Source organism: Syngnathus leptorhynchus, chromosome 7 (assembly GCF_054491065.1).
Source record: "Syngnathus leptorhynchus isolate UIUO chromosome 7, UIUO_Slep, whole genome shotgun sequence".
In the NCBI taxonomy this organism is placed as follows: domain Eukaryota; kingdom Metazoa; phylum Chordata; class Actinopteri; order Syngnathiformes; family Syngnathidae; genus Syngnathus; species Syngnathus leptorhynchus.
In genome coordinates, this window is record NC_141201.1 from 16,069,675 (window position 1) to 16,090,239 (window position 20,565).

Sequence of the window (20,565 nt, forward strand, 5' to 3'; positions counted from 1 at the left end):
ACTTGCTTGAATTTGAAAACAGTAAGTGCTACTTGTTGGGGCAGTCAGACCGACGTATGATCGCCATGATTTGTGTCTATTGTGGCACTATGTGGATGTGATCTAAACCATATAGAATGAGGGGGGGGGATGTATTTTAGAAATTTCCAGTTGAGCATCCTAAATTGTCAGCAGGATTACTCAAACCTAGGCACTCACTTGTGTTCTGAAAGCAGTAAGTGCTTTTCGTTGGGGGTAGTCCTGGCGACTTTCCAATCACGTTGGGTAAAATTGTTTAATTTAATGTCTTTAACCAAGCTAAATTGTCAGCAAGATTACTCAAACCTAAGCATTCACCCGTGTTCTGAAAGCAGTAAGTGCTTCTCGTTGGGGTAGTCCTGGTGACTTTCCAATCTACCATTGGTCACAATTGTTCAATTTAATGTCCTGGATGGTATTTGCTGCTTTAGCATTCCTGAAAAATATTCACGTAGTCACTTTGTGATGACCTCAAATCGAAACACAGATGTTTTTCTTTTCACAAGTGCTTCCTTTTGGGGTTGTCTCTGCAGCGAAACTCTCAGAAGACAGCTGAAGGAATGGGCTCAAAAAACAAAAATCCAGCGATAGCGCGCTTCCCGCATTGTGGACAAAATCCTACACAGCTGAACTTGCAATGTCTTGACCCCAACCAAGCTAAATTGTCAGCAAAATTACTCAAACCTAAGCACTCACGTGTGTTCCGAAAGCAGTAAGTGCTTCTCGTTGGGGTAGTTCTGTTGGTTTTTCCTTCTACCATTGGTCAAAATATTTCAATGCATTGTCTTGACCCCATCCAAGCCAAATTGTCAGCAAGATTACTCAAACCTAAGCATTCACCCGTGTTCTGAAAGCAGTAAGTGATTCTTGTTGGGGTAGTTTTGGTGACTTCCCAGTCTACCAGATTGCACAACTTCTCTACCCAAGGAAGCAGAAAGAATTATGACGTGGCAGGTATGGGAACTGGTAATGCTCATAGGAAGGAAGACCTGCTTTCCAAGTCCGTTGCATTGAGCCAACTCGAACACTCGCTTGAATTTGAAAACAGTAAGTGCTACTTGTTGGGGCAGTCAGACCGACGTATGATCGCCATGATTTGTGTATGTTGTGGCACTATGTGGATGTGATCTAAACCATATAGAATGGGGGGGGGGGAATGTATTTTAGAAATTTCCAGTTGAGCATCCTAAAGTGTCAGCAGGATTACTCAAACCTAGGCACTCACTTGTGTTCTGAAAGCAGTAAGTGCTTCTCGTTGGGGGTAGTCCTGGCGACTTTCCAATCACGTTGGGTAAAATTGTTCAATGTAATGTCTTTAACCAAGCTAAATTGTCAGCAAGATTACTCAAACCTAAGCATTCACCCGTGTTCTGAAAGCAGTAAGTGCTTCTCGTTGGGGTAGTCTTGGTGACTTTCCAATCTACCATTGGTCACAATTGTTTAATTTAATGTCCTGGATGGTATTTGCTGCTTTAGCATTCTTGAAAAATATTCACATAGTCACTTTGTGATGACCTCAAATCGAAACACTGATGTTTTTCTTTTCACAAGTGCGTCCTTTTGGGGTTGTCTCTGCAGCGAAACTCTCAGAAGACAGCTGAAGGAATGGGGTCAAAAAACAAAAATCCAGCGATAGCGCGCTTCCCGCATTGTGGACCAAATCCTACACAGCTGTTCCCACTGACAACTACTGCATGAATTGACAACGATTATAGCCATTCATTAACCACAATACATTCCTGACGTCACGTCATCCCTTTGACATTTATATGAGTGAAAGGCGGACTTTACTTTCAATGGCTGAAATTTGTATTTAAGAAGACTGCACAACTTCTCTACCCAAGGAAGCAGAAAAAAGTTTGACGTGGCAGGTATGGTCCATCAGGGAACTGGCAATGCTCATAAGAAGGAAGACCTAATCTCCAAGTCTGTTGCATTGACCCAACTCGAACACTTGCTTGAAATGGAAAATAGTAAAGTGCTACTTATTGGGGCAGTCAGACCGACATGATCTCCATGATTTGTGTCCATAGTGGCACTTTATGGATGTGCCTTGAGAAATTTCAAGGTGAGCAGGCAAATACATCAGCAAGGTTACTCAAACCTAAGCACTCACTTGTGTTCTCAAAGCACTACCTGCTTCTTCTCGTTGGGGTGGTCCTGGTGACGTTCCAATCTACCATAGGTCAAAATTGGTCAATGCAATGTCTTGACCCCAACCAAGCTAAACTGTCAGCAAAATTACTCAAACCTAAGCGCTCACCTGTGTTCTGAAAGCAGTAAGTGCTTCTCGTTGGGGTAGTTCTGTTTGTTCTTTTTTCTAGTGTCGGTCACGATTGCTCAATTTAATGTCTTGACCTCAACCAACTTGAGCATGCTAATATGTCAGCAAGATTACGCAAACTTAAGCACTCACTTGTGTTCTGAAAGCAGTAAGTGCTTCTCATTGGGGTATTCTTTGAACTTTTCAAACTGTCTTTTCAAAGGTTGATGCTATCAAATCATGACCATGTCAAATGGAGGCCTTGACGATATCCCTGTTCCAGAACCTATTCTCAGGAGTTTCAGCATCCATTTGCAATAGCATGACGTTCTTGGTCATTAACACACCCCAAACAATTGTACTGACTGGGAATTTTACTGCAGTAAGTGCTTTTGTTGGGGTATTGTTGCTGCACACACATTAGGTTCCTGGCCCTTGGGACATGGTGGGAACTCAATTCCTGGATGATATTTGCTGCTTTTGCATTGCTGAAAAATTTTAACGTGGTCACTTTGTGACGACCTCAAATTGAAACACCAATGTTTTTCTTCTCACAAGTGCTTCCTTTTGGGGTTGTCGCGGCAGTGGATTTCTCAGAAAACGGCTGCTCACACTGTTAACGATTGCATGAACTGAAAACGATTAGAGCCATTCATTAACCGCAATACATTCCTGACGTCCCCCTCCCTTTGACATTTAAATGCATGAAAAGGCGTAGTTTAGTTTCAATGGCTAAAATTTGTATTTAAGAAGACTGCACGACTTCTCTACCCAAGGAAGCAGGAAGACCTGCCCTCCAAGTCTGTTGCATTGACCCAACTCGAACACTTGCTTGATATTGAAAATGGTAAGTGCTGCTTGTTGGGGCAGTCAGACAGACATGATCGCCATGATTTGTGTCCGTCGTGGCACTACACGGATGTACCTTTAGAAATGTCCAGGTGAACACGCTACTATGTCGGCAGGATTACTCAAACCTAAGCACTCACTTGTGTTCTGAAAGCAGTAAGTGCTTCTCGTTGGGGTCGTCCTGGTGACTTTCCAATCTACCATTGGTCAAAATTATTCAATGCAATGTCTTGACCCCAACCAAGCTAAATTGTCAGCAAAATTACTCAAACCTAAGCACTCACGTGTGTTCTGAAAGCAGTAAGTGCTTCTCGTTGGGGTAGTTCTGTTGGTTCTTCTTTCTAGTGTCGGTCACGATTGCTCAATTTAATGTCTTGACCTCAACCAACTTGAGCATGCTAATATGTCAGTAAGATTACGCAAACTTAAGTACTCACTTGTGTTCTGAAAGCAGTAAGTGCTTCTCATTGGGGTATTCTTTGAACTTTTCAAACTGTCTTTTCAAAAGTTGATGCTATCAAATCATGACCATGTCAAATGGAGGCCTTGACGATATCCCTGTTCCGGAACCTATTCTCAGGAGTTTCAGCATCCATTTGCAATAGCATGACGTTCTTGGTCATTAACACACCCCAAACAATTGTACTGACTGGGAATTTTACTGCAGTAAGTGCTTTTGTTGGGGTATTGTTGCTGCACACACATTAGGTTCCTGGCCCTTGGGACATGGTGGGAACTCAATTCCTGGATGATATTTGCTGCTTTTGCATTGCTGAAAAATGTTCACGTGGTCACTTTGTGACGACCTCAAATTGAAACACCAATGTTTTTCTTCTCACAAGTGCTTCCTTTTGGGGTTGTCGCGGCAGTGGATTTCTCAGAAAACGGCTGTTCACATTGTTAACGATTGCATGAACTGAAAACGATTAGAGCCATTCATTAACCGCAATACATTCCTGACGTCCCCCTCCCTTTGACATTTAAATGCGTGAAAAGGCGGAGTTTAGTTTCAATGGCTAAAATTTGTATTTAAGAAGACTGCACGACTTCTCTACCCAAGGAAGCAGGAAGACCTGCCCTCCAGGTCTGTTGCATTGACCCAACTCGAACACTTGCTTGAGTTTGAAAATGGTAAGTGCTGCTTGTTGGGGCAGTCAGACAGACATGATCGCCATGATTTGTGTCCGTCGTGGCACTACACGGATGTACCTTTAGAAATGTCCAGGTGAACACACTAATATGTCGGCAGGATTACTCAAACCTAAGCACTCACTTGTGTTCTGAAAGCAGTAAGTGCTTCTCGTTGGGGTAGTCTTGGTGACTTCCCAAACGACCATTGGTCAAAATTGTTCAATGTAATGTCTTGACTCAAACCAAGCTAAATTGTCGGCAAGATTACTCAAACCTAAGCATTCACTCGTGTTCTGAAAGCAGTAAGTGCTTCTCGTTGGGGTAGTTCTGTTGGTTCTTCTTTCTAGTGTCGGTCACGATTGCTCAATTTAATGTCTTGACCTCAACCAACTTGAGCATGCTAATATGTCAGCAAGATTACGCAAACTTAAGCACTCACTTGTGTTCTGAAAGCAGTAAGTGCTTCTCATTGGGGTATTCTTTGAACTCATAGATCACACATGGGGTCAAGACATTGCATTGAAATATTTTGACCAATGGTAGAAGGAAAAACCAACAGAACTACCCCAACGAGAAGCACTTACTGCTTTCAGAACACACGTGAGTGCTTAGGTTTGAGTAATTTTGCTGACAATTTACCTTGGTTGAGGTCAAGACATTGCATTGAATAATTTTGACCAATGGTAGATTGGAAAGTCACCAGGACGACCCCAACGAGAAGCACTTACTGCTTTCAGAACACAAGTGAGTGCTTAGGTTTGAGTAATCCTGCCTACATATTAGCGTGTTCACCTGGACATTTTTAAAGGCACATTCGTGTAGTGCCACGACGGACACAATGACCCAATATAACCAATGAATGAGTCAAAACCTTAAAAAAAATCTGGCATCTGAACCGCAAAAACCAACTCATCAAATAATAAAGACCAGATTTCCAGGGAATCATCTTTAACTTACCATTTTACTGACAAGCATGCTGTGTTAGCGTATGGTGAAAAAAAGAGAAGTAAGAAGTGCCAGTTGAAACACTGAACAAAATCATAGACTCCTGGAACTATTGCTGTTAAAATCCCGTCTGAAAGACCGTTAGTCATATGACAGGTAACAAATCAGGCCTCATCAAACCCAAACACAAATGGCTACACCAGGAAGCCTGCTAATACTGTAAATCAAAAACAGATACATGGTAATAAATATTTTTGGATGTGGTTAAATTGATGAGTGTGGGCTTTTCCTCAACTTTTTCAAGTCTGCAGCTGACTAAACAGTAAACTACCTGTTACTGCAAATTGATCTGGTCAACATGGTATTAGAAGAGACACAGTTGTGTTGTGTCTAAGGCCATTATTATCACACCTTGTTTTTTTTTCCTCCACTAATAAGCACCTTTTTACCATCCCAAGTTAATAAACGTGTGCATCGTGTAAAAAGAAACCATAACCAATTACTAAGACGACCAGCTCAGTGGCCTAGTAGTAGAGTGTCCGCCCTGAGACTGGAAGGTTGTGGGTTCAAACCCCGGCCGGGTCATACCAAAGACTATAAAAATGGAACCCATTGCCTCCCTCACCATTAAGGGTTAGAATTGGGGGGTTAGATCACCAAAATGATTACCGAGCACGACACCGCTGCTGCTCACTGCTCCCCTCTTCCCCAGGGGATGGATCAATATCACATGGGGATGGGTTAAATGCAGAGGACAAATTTCACCACACCCAGATGTGTGTGTGACGATGATCATTGGGACTTTTAACTTTAAATTAGACATTGCCTATAATTTGAGAAAAAAAAGCATGTTTATATGGCCCTAATATATAGCACAGTCCTTACAAGAACAGGCCTTCTACCTCAAGTTGGCGTATAACCACATACTCAGAAACGGGGTTTTGGGTTTTTTAGTTCAAAACCAATGTTATGGTCATTGACTACTTAGTACAGTTAGATGTCACATTATTTAAAGCAATTGAACCTCGAGCAAAAACTCAATGACTGAGAAACATCCCTCCAAATACTTCCAATAGTGAAGTAGAAACAGCGAAACAAACAGTGGGGAGAAAAAAAAACACTGAAGGATTGAGGTCATTCCCAAAGGACAACTGCTGACTTTGAATCCTACACTCATCCTCACCTAGGATATCAAGTTGTCATCAAAGACTCGCAGTCCAATTGGAAGTGTTTATGTGAGCATTAATATGCCATTTTAGGAAGTAAAAATAAAGAATCACGCAGTCATTTAGAGACAGGTGCAGAAGAGGAATGGGGCACCGCAGCACCATTTGAACTTCGGAGAGGATAAATATATTGTACTGGAAAGGAAGCAAACACACATTCCAACACAAAGCCAGAGAGGGGTAAACTGATATTCTTCCTACATAACTTGGAATTGAAACACTAAATAAGTTTACTATTAATTAACTAGATCGCTGATTAGATCTCAAATGTTGGGGGGGGGGGGGGGGGCTACAAAATGTTGAAACTAATTAAAGATTTGTTGATGTTTGTGCCAGGATTTGGAATCAGATTTAGGCAACTGTATTAGGTAATCACAGCCCATGCCAAAGGGGTTACTCTGAATACCATATTGTAAAATAAGGATCATAATAACAAGCCACATTGTCTCCACAGCTGCAATCAGTGTTCCTTGCTGATAGCATTCTAAGAAGACAAATTCCACCCATTCTTAAATGTAGAGGAGAAGATGCTCATGTGTGCTGTCTAACGATATGACAAATGAGAGGAAATATCTCTTTGTGACACACAAAGCTGTCACTGAAGCGCTGACAGACTGCTGCCTAATATAGGCGGGGTCAAACAAAAGCACAAGGCCCCGTCATGCTTGGCTGTTGGAACTATTTAAAATAGCGGACACCGTATCAAAATAAAGCAACAATATTTTGGTACTGATACCCTAGGGAGCATCAGGTCACACACTATTAGACTAGAAGGCCAGAAGTGGACGGCACTGTCGGCATATTAGTTTACTGGCAGCTATTTGACATACCTATCTAAACAAATGTTTGGGTAGTTTATCACGGGACAACTTATTCTAGGTCACTGGTGCTGTAATGTACAGACAGTGTTTCAGTGCAGTTTTTATTTTACAACAAATCTAAAATGAAGATCATAAAAGCATAAAAAATCAAAGCAATTTCCACGAACCTGGCTTCTTTTTGGAAAAACATTGCAGCGGCCACTAATTCAGTTTTCATCAACCCTATAAACTCTTCCAACACCCATAATGTCCGCTGTGTCTCTCTGGCTCGTAAACATCTTCCCTCTATGTGGAATCTTCACTAGGAAAAACGTTTTTTCAGGTCCCGACTTGGCAAAATCTATTGTCTGAGTTCAAACGTAGTTTCCAGCAATTTTCTTTGCTGAAAAAAAAAACCTTGAAAAAGCATCTATACTGGAAGCCAAGAATGATCCAACGTAAAAGTCAATCTGAATTGTCCTAAACATATTTTGTCCTTATTAAAATAGAATTTTTGTCATACATCTGGTTAGGAAGTCCGATGTGACAGCCCAGTAAGCACTGGTGAAATATTGTGGAATCTTCCAATGTTTAAGTTGCTCATCCCCGCTTTAAAGTGTTGCTTTCTGTATTAGTATCACAGACTTAATCTCATTTGGAAAAAAAAAACATTTGTGTCCACGTATACAATCATTAAGACTCTAAACATTTTGCTTTCAATGTTTAACCTTAATTTCTGGATGGAAGTTGCTATAAATGTAGCAGATAAGTTAAAATAATTCTCTAAACATGTCTAAGTATTATAAGTGTGGGCAAGTCAATTTTCAAAATGTTCATTTACTTTCACATTGAATTGTCATTTTTCAAATCCAATTTATTTCAAAATGTTCATTTATTTTCACATTTAATTGATATTGTTTTTTAAGTCCAATTTATTAGCCAAACCCAAAGAAGTATCTGAAGCAAAGCTAGGCTTCACTCAGTCACACTACATTTGCTCACTGTGGATTTTTTATTTATTTATTGGAACTCTGATGTGAATGATTACACAATTTATTAATGTTACTCAATTGTACATAATGTTATGTTAAAATTCAGAAACTGGTTATTATTATTTTATTCATTTGACTGAACCAGCTCAATATACAAGTATATTATTTGTTGGGAGTATAGTCTGACTATTTGCGATTTAGAAAATATACTTCTTACTAAATTAGTTTCTTCAATTAATATCACCTGTTAATAAGGGTCCCAAACAGCAACCTGATGGTCCTTTGAATGTTTTCAGTGCACAGCCAACTCCACTGCTCTCTCATGAGCAGACACAGGATGTTCAAAGTGATGTCAGCCAATGCCATCTCACCTGTGCCCGATGCATACGAAACAAAATTTTCCATTATTGATATCCCATCTAAATATAACAACACTGCTTCACATTGAACATGCCATTCAAAGGTATGATGGCTTACATGCAGCAGACGTAGCGTTGGTTTCTCTACTTTTACTTTAACACTGCCCTCTAGTGTAACAATTACAATACTGCATCTCTAACGATTAAACGTTTGAGATGAAGTACCGTAATTTTCGGACTATAAGTCGCTTTTTTTTCATAGTTTGGGTGGGGGGGCGACTTATACTCAGGAGCGACTTATATGTGGTTTTTTTTTTCAAAAAATTTACTTGATCATTAACACATTACTTACTAGTACAGTTGATCACCTCATATATTATTTTTAATACACTGAAAAAACGAATAAAGCAATTCACACTTTAAAGCACAATATTCAAGTTCATGAAACAAATAAACAAAACAAAAAAAAACAACTGAAAAAGAAATATAGTTATTGTCAAACTAAACTGAAGGAGGGTGATTTAAATTTCACCATTGGTCGTGACGCAACAACTGGGAGGGGAAAGCGCTGTTTTTTTGAGTTTTTAAAAAGCACAGGTCTGGTGAAGAGAATTTAGTGTGGTGATGTAAAAAAAAAAAAAAAAAAAAACAGTAGGGGCAGCAATGCAATTTAGGATGCAAGCTCTGCTTGTGATGGACAGCATGCGAGCACACATCACGCCAGACATGCAAATCACGAGTCCGACGGCGAATGATGATCGATGTATTTTATGATTTGGAGTGACAGATGGTTTGGTAATATTGTTGCTATATGATAGTTATTTGAAATATACTTTATATATCATTATATGGGTATGTGGAATAATTAGACATGCAAATCACGAGTCCGACGGCGCGCGTACACGGCATTGTTTACACGATCGATGATCGATGTATTTTATGATTTGGAGTGACACAGATGGTTTGATAAACGTGTTATTTATGTAATAATCATTTGAATAACTCTGAATGTTACGTTAGGCCCGTTCTCAGCCTCTCGTTTGTGTATGTCACGTTAGCATACCGTATCGTTTAGCCTGTTGTTGCTGGTTCGTGTCTGTTTTTGGTGTTGGATTTTGACAAATACATTTGCCGCAAAAGTGCGACTTATACTCCGGAGCGACTTATATATGTTTTTTTTTCACGTTATTGTGCATTTTATGGGTGGTGCGACTTATACTCCGGAGCGACTAATAGTCCGAAAATTACGGTATTGTTCCATAGTGTTTTGTGGAACTGGATTATGTATTTTAGGGATGTTCAAACCTTCTCCTCCAAGTGCTACATGAAGACAAATAGATGGATGTGAGGACCACTTTGACCTCTTTAATAATAGTTTGTAAAAACAAGTTAAAACAACTACATCAAGAAATTAGGTATTGTTTTCATATATATTAGTTACTTTAGAAAAATTGTGACATCCTAGCTGAATGTAGTTAAATGAAGCAAATATTTTAGGATTTTTCTGAATTTTGGGGTGGCCCACTAAATTAGATCCACCACTGCACTAAGCAGTAACTGAATCGCAAAAAAATTAAAAAATAAATAAATAAAAGCAAACTTCAAACTAAATTGCCAAAATCAAAAACAAAATGAGAGAAAACTTACATCTTTAAAGCATTTTTTACTTTTTTAAATAGTGCTGTGTTGTGTGTAAAATGTCATTTTTAGCATCAGCCACATGCCACTGAAACACAACTGGCAGGCCATAAATGTCCCATGGACTGTACTTTGGAAAAGCATTGCCAGGTGTGTCCAAAGAGGCCATCACGTGACATACGTTTTCATCAAATGGAGCGTCTGTCATTGCGCTGTTTGTGACTGGGGTTGTCAAATCCTTTCCCCCGCCTATCAAAGCCTCGTTTACAGTGTGTTTTGCGGGGTTTTATTTTACGGTCTAAGAGAAAACCTGGTATCCTAGAATGAAAGTAAACTGCCTTTCAAAATCATTCAATGGCACCAAAATGAGCGTGTTCACAAAAATGTCCACGGAGCAAAAATGTGCTCTACGTTCAGTTCACATTGGTTCAAAATATGAACGTGTTCATGAAACGCATTCAGGTACAACACTGACTGGTAATATGGCCAGGATCACACGAGGGCGGGGGCATAGCGGTTGAGTTGCGCATGCACGTCTCAGAAGGGAAACACCAAATAATTATTTGTCCTCGATTATATGAATTTAGAGATCGTTTGGAGCCAAAATCGTGATTATGATCATAATTCGATTAATTAAGCAGCCCTACATAATTGACTAATTAAACTAAAACTAACTAGGGAGGTAAAGGTGGAATTACAGGCATAACAACAATACCATTAAGTACCGTATTTTCCGGACTATAAATCACAGTTTTTTTCCATACTTTGGCCGGGGGTGCGACCTATACTCAGGAGTGACTTATGTGTGAAATTATTGTCACATTATATCATTTCACATGCTATTTTCACAGTACACCGCATGAGGGCGCTCTAGGCCTGCGGAATAATTGGAACTGAAACTGACGATGAGTCTGACGTAAGCCACATAGAAGAGAAAGCGCAGCATCTTCTACTTCCGGAGATAGCGGAGTTGTTTGTAAATGACACAGAGGATAAAGATTTTGTTGGATTTAATAATTTGGAGTGACACAGATGGTTCGATGAACTTGTTAGCATGTTATTATTTGAATAACTCTTTATATATTATGTCAGGCACATTCTCAGTTCCTTGTTTATGTGGTTATGTAACGTTAGCATAGAGTGCCGTTCAGCCTGTTGTTGCCTATTCTATTTTTTTTTTTCAAATTGTCTTTCAAGATGTTCTTAGTGTTGGATTTTATCAAATAAATTTCCCCCAAAAATGCGACTTATACTCCGTTGCAACTTATATATGTCTTTCTTCTTTATTATGCATTTTATGGCTGGTGCAACTTATACTCCGGAGCAACTTGTCCTCTGGAAAATACGGTAATTATTTTTATCTTTGTCTAGTTTTTGCATAGTTAACTTGTCCAAAGTGTTGATAACAACAATAATGCCATTACAATGGGAGCCCCACCCCCTTACCATGTCCTTGTCTTTGCTTTCTGATGGCACAGTCATTCTGTCTGTATTGTGTAACAACTGGACTGTCCCTGCAATTTGGCAAAGATGTGGCAGACAGATTCTCTTCTCTATAGATAACATTTTGCAGGTCCTCCAAAGACATCCCACTAAACACCTGTGAGTGTACAGCAAATGAAAAAAAAACATTACCAAACACTACACATTTTTAATGGTGTACCAAAACAATAAAATGCCACTGTGGAAAAGTCAAAATAATTTGTGGCTTACTGTATGAGTTTGTTCCAAGCTAAACAGGACAGGTGCTCTTGTATCAGAGCCATTCATAAATGGGATGCTTTTGCTGGAAAATTTCAGCCGTGACCTAAGAGGAAAAGAAAATCCTTTGTCATCTAATAATATTTTATGTTGACAGGTACACAAAATTGTATACTGTTACTGTTATGTAAGTATTAATGTGAATAAGCCTTAAGCCTTGGAAGAAAAAGTGAGTGAACGCTGGCGCGTATTGCTGCCGTTGCTCTTTGGACATTTTTAACGTTTTGCTTGATTTCCTGCAAAGTCTGCAGCAGATCACTAAACTTGGATGAATGTGGTACTCTTGGCTTTATTCTGGGTCAACTCTTAAGCGGACTTGTTTGTAGCACGTTTCCGTACACCGCTCAGCTGCTACCTGTGTGCTAGCTGGTCGCTGCTTCGCCGGTCCTGATCATCGTTTTCCTGTCTGGGCCGTGCATCATGCATATTAACAACCCTGCTGTGAGCTCCATGCTCTAGTGGACTACCCTGTTCGCCATATTTCATCCAGCGTCAACCCGGATTCATAACACAAACGCGGAGCTTCTCCAACTCCGGCACTGCCGGTTTGTTCCCCCACCTGCACTGTGAAGAGGGAGCAACAGCAATGTGGACCTGTTCTATTAGGGTGGACAATCTCTGTACAATATGATGCTCATATATGTACAATTCTTTTATCATTTTATGCAAACATAACTGCTCAATCAGAACACGAATACAACACACATAGGCAAACACACGCACACACTGGGGGGTGCCGCCCCCCACACTCAAGTACAAAATGGTCATGTGACAAGTTCCCGCCTCAGGTACGAAATGGTCATGTGACAAGTTCCCGCCTTTCCGGACAGCATAAAACAAGCTGACCTGGAGACAGAAGTTGTTGTTTCATCTGCTGCCGTGCCTTGTGTATTGGCCGCCATTAAACAACCCAAGATCTTGCCAATAAAGAACCAACTCTAAACTCCACAGGTTTGCTTTCCTGGCTCAACAACGGACATCCCGTACAACACGCAACAACTGCAACGCTTCCCGGACATGGCTCGCCGTCACCACCGGAGATTCATCCACCGTGGAGCTCGACGCAACTACCACATCAATGACTCCACTGCCATAAACACCATCTGGTCCTCCACCCGCCGCCATCCACCGAGAAACATTAAAAGGAAGGTTGATCAGTGTGCATTGGCTAGCCTAGCTAGGTTAGCTAATGCTTCCTGCTTGAACCAACACTGTGACGTCAAACTGGGACTAATCATTCGCTCCCTCACCGGCAAGGGACAACTGCTCCAGGACCTCCTCCTTGACTGCAAGTTTGACTTTCTGTGTCTGACTGAAACGTGGCAACATCCTGGTGACTTTTCTCAGTTAAACGAATCATGTCCACCTGGGTTTGTTTATATGTGCAAACCATGTCTCACCGGTCGAGGAGGAGGTCTCGCAATACTTCACCGTGAGACTTGGATCTGTTTTAGTGCCAGAGACCAGTTCTTTTGAATCTGTGGCTCTGCAACTAAATGGACCCGCACCAATTATTTTATCTAATATCTACCGCCCACCCAAACCAAATAAGGACTTTATTAATGAATTCACCACATTCCTCACATCTGCTAACTTTCATCCAACATCATTCTGCTAGGTGATTTAAATATCCACATGGACAACTCCAACACCACTCTCACTAAGGATTTTGCCTGGACAGTTTTGGACTTAAACAACACTTTAATTTCCCCACCCACACCAAAGGCCATATTTTAGATCTAGTCTGCTGCTCCGGTGTCACTCCTCTAAACTGCTCTTCTGCTGATCTGGGAACAGGCTTCTCTGATCATTTGTTAGTTTCTTTTAATCTTAGTCTCACACGGTCCAAAATTAAACAGTCACGTATCCTATCCTTCCGCAATATCAAAAACATCAATTTCGCAGATTTCACCACAGCCATTGGCAGTCTCCCTACCATCACCCCCCCCCCCCCCCCATACACCCCGGATCAGCTTGTTCGAGCAGCAGCTTACGACAATGGACTACAAACTCTGCTAAACTCTGCTAAACTCATTTGCCCCCCTCAAAACCCGAACAGTTTCTTTCCCCCAATCTGCTTCCTGGTTCTCCCTTCATCTATGTCAACTGAAAGCCAAAGGATGACAGCTGGAGCGGCTTTCTTGCAAAACTGGACTCACGATTCATAAACTGTTGTACCATACTCACATAATGCAAAATAAGGATGCAATTTCCTCCCCAAAATCACACTATTTTGCAGAGAAAATTACAGCTGGTGTGGGGAACACCAAAGTCTTGTTTTCCATGATTAATAATTCAACCCGCCCCCGTGACTCCCTCCCCCCACACTTCTACTCTACTGGTCACTGTAACACCCTGATGTCCTTTGACAATAAAATAGCCACTATGCACCAACAACTGACCTCTGACATGTCTAGCTGTTCATCTTCTTTCCTTCCTCATCCCACCCCCACCTCTCTTTCCTGCTTCCAACATCCCTCTGCTGCTGATCTATCTAAAGTCATTTGAAATTTAAAGCCATCTACATGTCAACTTGACCCTCTGCCTTCTCCCCTGATCTTAGCCTCCCTTCCCTCTCTGCTCTCCTTGATTACTGCCATCATCCATTTTTCCCTCACCTCTGGTTCTGTCCCTCTATCTTTCAAATCTGCTAAAGTCACACCAACTCTTAATAAACCTGGCTTAGACCCCAATATCATTGACCCATTTCCAACCTGCCATTTCTCTCCAAAATTCTCAAAAAAGTCGTTGCAACACCCACCTCACTAATAATAATCTATACGAACAGTTCCAGCCCGGTTTTCGCCCTCGACACAGTACAGAAGCAGTCCTTATTAAGATCACCAATGATCTCCTGATTGCAGCCGACTCTGGTGTCATATCCATACTCATTCTTCTTGATTTAAGTGCAGCTTTCGACACCATCTCTCACGCCATCCTCTTAGGAAGACTAGCCTCTATTGGACTGGTTGACACACCCCTGCACTGGTTTCATTCTTATCTCTCTGGCCATTCTCAATTTATCAAGTTAAAATCATTCACATCTCACCCCTCCCCCGTGTCCTCTGGTGTTCCCCAGGGTGCTGTCCTTGGTCCCCTTCTATTTATCATTTATCTCCTCCCACTTGGTCAGATTTTCCGTAAATATAACATTAATTTTTACTGTTACGCGGATGACACCCAGCTCTACGTCTCTTCAAAACCCCCTTCCAGCCTCCCCACCCTCCTCCCTCCTGTGTGCCTTCAAGAAATAAAATCCTGGTTCACCTCAAACTTCCTTAAACTAAACAGTGACAAAACTGAGGCAGTCTTCATAGGTTCCAAAGCTTCTCTCAACAAACAACCCTGTTTCACACTCACCATTGACGCCTCCTCGGTTTCCCCTTTCCGTAAATATAACATTAATTTTTACTGTTACGCAAATGACACCCAGCTCTACGTCTCTTCAAAACCCCCTTCCAGCCTCCCCACCCTCCTCCCTCCTGTGTGCCTTCAAGAAATAAAATCCTGGTTCACCTCAAACTTCCTTAAACTATACAGTGACAAAACTAAGGCAGTCTTCATAGGTTCCAAAGCTTCTCTCAACAAACAACCCTGTTTCACACTCACCATTGACGCCTCCTTGGTTTTCCCTTCCCCTCAGGCAAAGAGCCTGGGTGTCGTCCTTGATAGCACCCTATCATTCAGCACCCACATAAACAACACTATCCGTTCTGCCTATTTTCACCTCCATAACATTAATCGCCTCTGTTCATCACTCACCCCATCCTACGCTGCTATCCTAGTCCACTCTCTTGTCACCTCTCGTTTGGCCTATTGTAACTCCATCCTTGTCGGTCTCCCTCACAAACTCCTCCATAAATTGCAACTGGTCCAGAATGCTACTGCTCGCATTCTCACCGGAACCTCTGTCTACCATCATATCACTCCCATTCTACACCAACTTCACTGGCTCCCCAAAAAACAGCGCATTGATTATAAAATCCTCCTCCACACATTCAAGGCTATCCATAACCTTGCCCCTCCATACCTGTCAGACCTCCTTCACGTACACATTCCCACCCGGTCTCTCAGGTCTGCCTCCAATATCACCCTCACTGTCCCCCCATTTTATCTGTCAACTATGGGGGCCAGAGCCTTCAGTTGCTCTGCCCCTCGCCTCTGGAATTCCCTCCCCCTGGGCATCAGAAACATTGACTCCATCCAACTGTTCATATCCCACCTCAAAACCCACCTGTTTAGGCGGGTATTTGTCTCGTTTTATTACTCTGCTGCAGACTCTCTTCTTTTCTTATCTTTTCTTTTACTTGTGCCTGCTATTTTATGTGTTCGGTGACCTTGAGTGCCTTGAAAGGCGCCTTACAATTAAAATGTATTATTATTATTATTATTATTATTATTATTATTATTATTAATTCAAAGTCAATTTTACTATCAAACTACGTGTTTCATGTAAATATTAGTGTAGTCAAGTTCACATTCATGAGTGAACAGTACCCCCCAGCCCGCCCTAAATTTAAGGGAAATTGTATGTTTTGTTTGGGCTTCGTTTTTGCTGGTTTGTGTCGTAATTTCATTTAGATTCATTTGGAGCAGATTGGGGGCTGGGTGAACTCTAGATCAGAGGTCCCCCAACCACCTTGGTACTGGGCCGCCAAGCCGCACAGGAAAAAAAACTGGCGATTCTCTCCCAATTATATCTGTCAGTTCAGGTCAAGACTCTCGTCTCGGTAATGTGACGTCACCTCAGTCGAGCCCATGTAGCAAGCAAAAATGAGCAAGAAACAGAGATGTTTGGAAAGCTTCTTCAGAAAGGGAAAAAAGCCCAATGAGGAGACGAGAGAAGAAGAGGCTACGACTTCTAAGAAAAGGAAAGCTGCTTTTAAAAGAATTTCTGGAGTCCTACTTAAATATGGATTTATCGCCACAGATTACGCGCTAGGCCCACTCTGCATATGTGGCGACAGGCTAGCTAACGAGGCAATGAAGCCTTCAAAACTGCTTTGGCACATGGAGACCAAGCATCCTGCATTAAAAGACGAACCTTAACCACTTCGGGTGTCATTGTCTCTGATACACCTAGATGGGACCGGCTCGTTTCTGAGAAACAAGCTCAGTGTTCCCAATAATTCAACGTAATGGTGAGTTTTATTAATAAAATTTCATAAATAATAAATAAATAATTCTTAATAAATAGATCAACAAATAAATAAATCTGTCGTTCATACTTGTTTTCATGCCAGTCGTATAATTTTATTTCATCGTATGAAAATTCATTCATTCATTTTCTGAACCGCTTAGTCCCCACGGGGGTCGCAGGCGTGCTGGAGCCTATCCCAGCCGTCATCGGGCAGTAGGCGGGGGACACCCTGAACTGGTTGCCAACCAATCGCAGGGCACACAGAGACGAACAACCATTCGCACTCGCACTCACACCTAGGGACAATTTGGAGTGCTCAATCGGCCTATCAAGCATGTTTTTGGGATGTGGGAGGAAACCGGAGTGCCCGGAGAAAACCCACGCGGACACGGGGAGAACATGCAAACTCCACACAGGGAGGGCCGGAGGTGGAATCGAACCCGCACCCTCCTAACTGTGAGGCGGACGTACTACCCAGTGCACCACCGAGCCACCGAAACAGACTATTTCCCTTAACTTTTGCGTAGGCCCGGCTTCACGCAGGTGTGAACTGTGTGGACTACTTCAAAGATAAAGTGCAGGTGGCAGTATGGGTAGACGTGAAATGATGTCAGTACAGCATCGCAGAAATTATGCTTGCAGATCACAGCAACACCAGAGATAATAGACTGTCGAAAAAAAAAAGAGAGAGTCTGAAGAGTTAAAGAAGTCATCCCCAAAAGCTTCTTTGTAATCATGTTCTGTCCAGCATAACGATAATTGAAATAATTGTGGAATATAAATTAAACAGTCAAAATCAGTTTTTTTATCCATCTCAGGGGGCAGCCTTTTTGCCACTTGCTATCAACTGAAAATGACATCACAGATGCCCATGCTCAGGTCACAACCATTCACGGCTCTGGCAACTATGATGTCATTTTCAATCAACACCAAGTAGCAAAACGGCTGACCCCTGAGATGGATAAACACAGGTGAATTCTGCTACTTAACTCAGATTCGACAAATGCAATATTAATGAGAATGCCATGTGTAGACGAGTGGGGCACATACAACATATTGTTGAGAAAATTTGGGGGTTGACTTCACCTTTAGGAGGGGACAGTAGTACTGATTGAATACTGAGTTAGCTTCAAGCAATTGACAAATCCCTGCCTTATAATTACGTTTCTGTTCATGGCTTTGTCTTTCACTGATGGAGAGCAATACTCTAACTCACTTGTGGTAAGGAAACCATACCTTCTTTCAGAAGTGGGGCTACTATCCATCCATCCATTTTCTATACCGCTTGTCCCCACAGGGATCGTGAACATGCGAGCCTATTCCAGCAGTGATCGGGCAGTAGGCGGGGGACACCCTGAACCGGTTGCCAGCCGATCGCAGAGCAGAGGGTACTATCGCTTACCATTAAAACCTCAACTGCATTATGTCATTGCAAAATAACATGAGGGTTATTACTTGACTTTCCCCCACAAAGTGCACAAATATGTGCCGTTGCACAATCAGACCAACACAACATGAAATCTCAAGATTCTCCGATTAGCAAGTGGCTGACCAGGCCTTGTGCTAACTAACCAGTGGTTTGGCAATCCTATTTACAATTCACACCGTAATTAATATTGAACAATTTCCCACAGCAGAGCTGAATATCTCTCGCGGCACACTGGCACAGTGGTTGGGAAATACTGCTCTACAGAGAAGGAAGGTTGCAAATCTTATAATGCACGTCTCAACATTTATATTTGTTATGTTGAAGGCATTTGCTTTTTTTTATTTTTTTTTTCTGAAATCACATACTTGCTCTTTTTATCAGTATTAAGTTTCCCCCCATCCAGCTCGCCTTCTGTTTCATCAGTTGGGCTCTGAGGCTCTGAACGAGGAAATGCTGTCTTCAGAGTGTCCACGATTGCATTCACCACAATCTACATCGACACACAATATTACAAACAAGCAAACATTGCAGTATGTGCATTCATCAATCTCCTAATATTGCATCTACGACAAGTCAATCTAGTGATAATTATTTCAATGGCAAAATAAGGTGACTAATTAGCATTACTACCATACAAAGAAGTAGTGGACTGTCTAGCCAGACTACAGAACATTATCTTTAAATGAGTGTAATTAAATGTGTGTACTGCATGCATTTTTTACGGTGTGCACAGCAACTCTTCAGTTAAGGCCAATGCAATGAAATGACCACCGACAAACCTTGTCAATGCGGGAAACAATAAAAGGTTTCTTGACGAACGCAATCCGGGCATCTGTATTGAGCGCCAGAAACTCCTGCATCTGTTCACTGTTGGATATTTCAGGAATAGCACAAAGATGCTGGGGGAAATCAAAAACATGTTTGTTTGTTTTTTGTTGTTTTTTTTTTTTTCAGGAAAAACAAATAAACATTACATTGGGCTCGATTTAATCAAATATAAATGACTAAAACACCTTCAGAAAAGTCTCCAGCATTCCTTTTCTGGCCTCTATCTTGTCACTGTCCATGTTTCCAAAGGGCATGTCCGGGAATATTTTCTTTGGACCTTTTACACCTTCAAACAGTATAAATAGGAAATAATAAGATGTGGGCACATACTGTACATTTTGATGAGAAGCCCTAATTCAAAATCAAATACTCTTTTAAACCTACCTTTGATGAGTTTCTTTAGTTCTGTTCTCTCTTCCACGCGTGCTTGTAGGTTAAGAAATTCACTGTATCGTCTGTTGACCATATGGTAGGCCACTGGGTGAATGGAAGACGGACTTTCAAAACCTGAGTGCAATGTGTCTCCATCCTCTGAGAATGGCTGGATACGCTCTGGGTTATCACAACACATCGCCGTCTCATACTGAAAGACCAATAAAAAATACAGCTTGGCATAACTCTATATATGGTTTGGGGTCACCCAGACAATTTAGTAGTGTTTTCTGTGACAACACAATTGCAAAAGGCTTTTCAAGGGTTTCCTAATCATGCATTAGCCTTCTAACCAAATTAGCAAACACAATGGAACACTGGAGGGACGGTTGCTGGAAATGAGCCATTATACATGTATGTAGATATTGCATTAAAAACCAGACACCTGCATATATATATATATATATATATATATATATATATATATATATATATATATATACACACACACATATATATACACACACACACACACACACACACTACAGTTAACCTGTATCCCTATTCACTTTTTCTGAATTGTTTTGCGAATTCGCTATTAATTTTTTAATGATGTGAAATATGTGCATTGGCTTAGCTTCGGTATTTCAGGCTTGATGTTTTAACCTGTGTGTCTTTTTGACTGGCTGACAGAATTCAGCCTTCATTACTTTGGCAATGTCTCTGCCACACCTTGTACTTCTGGGAACTCCATGTAGGTTAGAGAGTAAGTGCTGAATACATCTGCACTGGAGGATAATCTGTTCTTATCATG

At 41.3% G+C, this 20,565-nt stretch overlaps 1 protein-coding gene across 3 annotated transcripts in view; it reads right to left on the reverse strand.

Annotated features, from left to right (window-relative positions):
• The window catches only part of snx19b (sorting nexin 19b), a 140,769-nt gene that overhangs the window by 113,992 nt on the left and 6,212 nt on the right, over positions 1-20,565 (reverse strand). For all 3 annotated transcript variants that reach the window (XM_085916874.1, XM_085916872.1, XM_085916873.1), the window contains exons 5-11: positions 19,764-19,962; positions 19,565-19,665; positions 19,331-19,450; positions 18,917-19,041; positions 11,935-12,028; positions 11,668-11,821; positions 8,469-8,595 (exon numbers count right to left, since the gene is read on the reverse strand). In XM_085916874.1, coding sequence (XP_085773000.1) covers positions 8,469-8,595; positions 11,668-11,821; positions 11,935-12,028; positions 18,917-19,041; positions 19,331-19,450; positions 19,565-19,665; positions 19,764-19,962 — 920 coding nt within the window. The remainder of the gene's footprint in view (positions 1-8,468; positions 8,596-11,667; positions 11,822-11,934; positions 12,029-18,916; positions 19,042-19,330; positions 19,451-19,564; positions 19,666-19,763; positions 19,963-20,565) is intronic.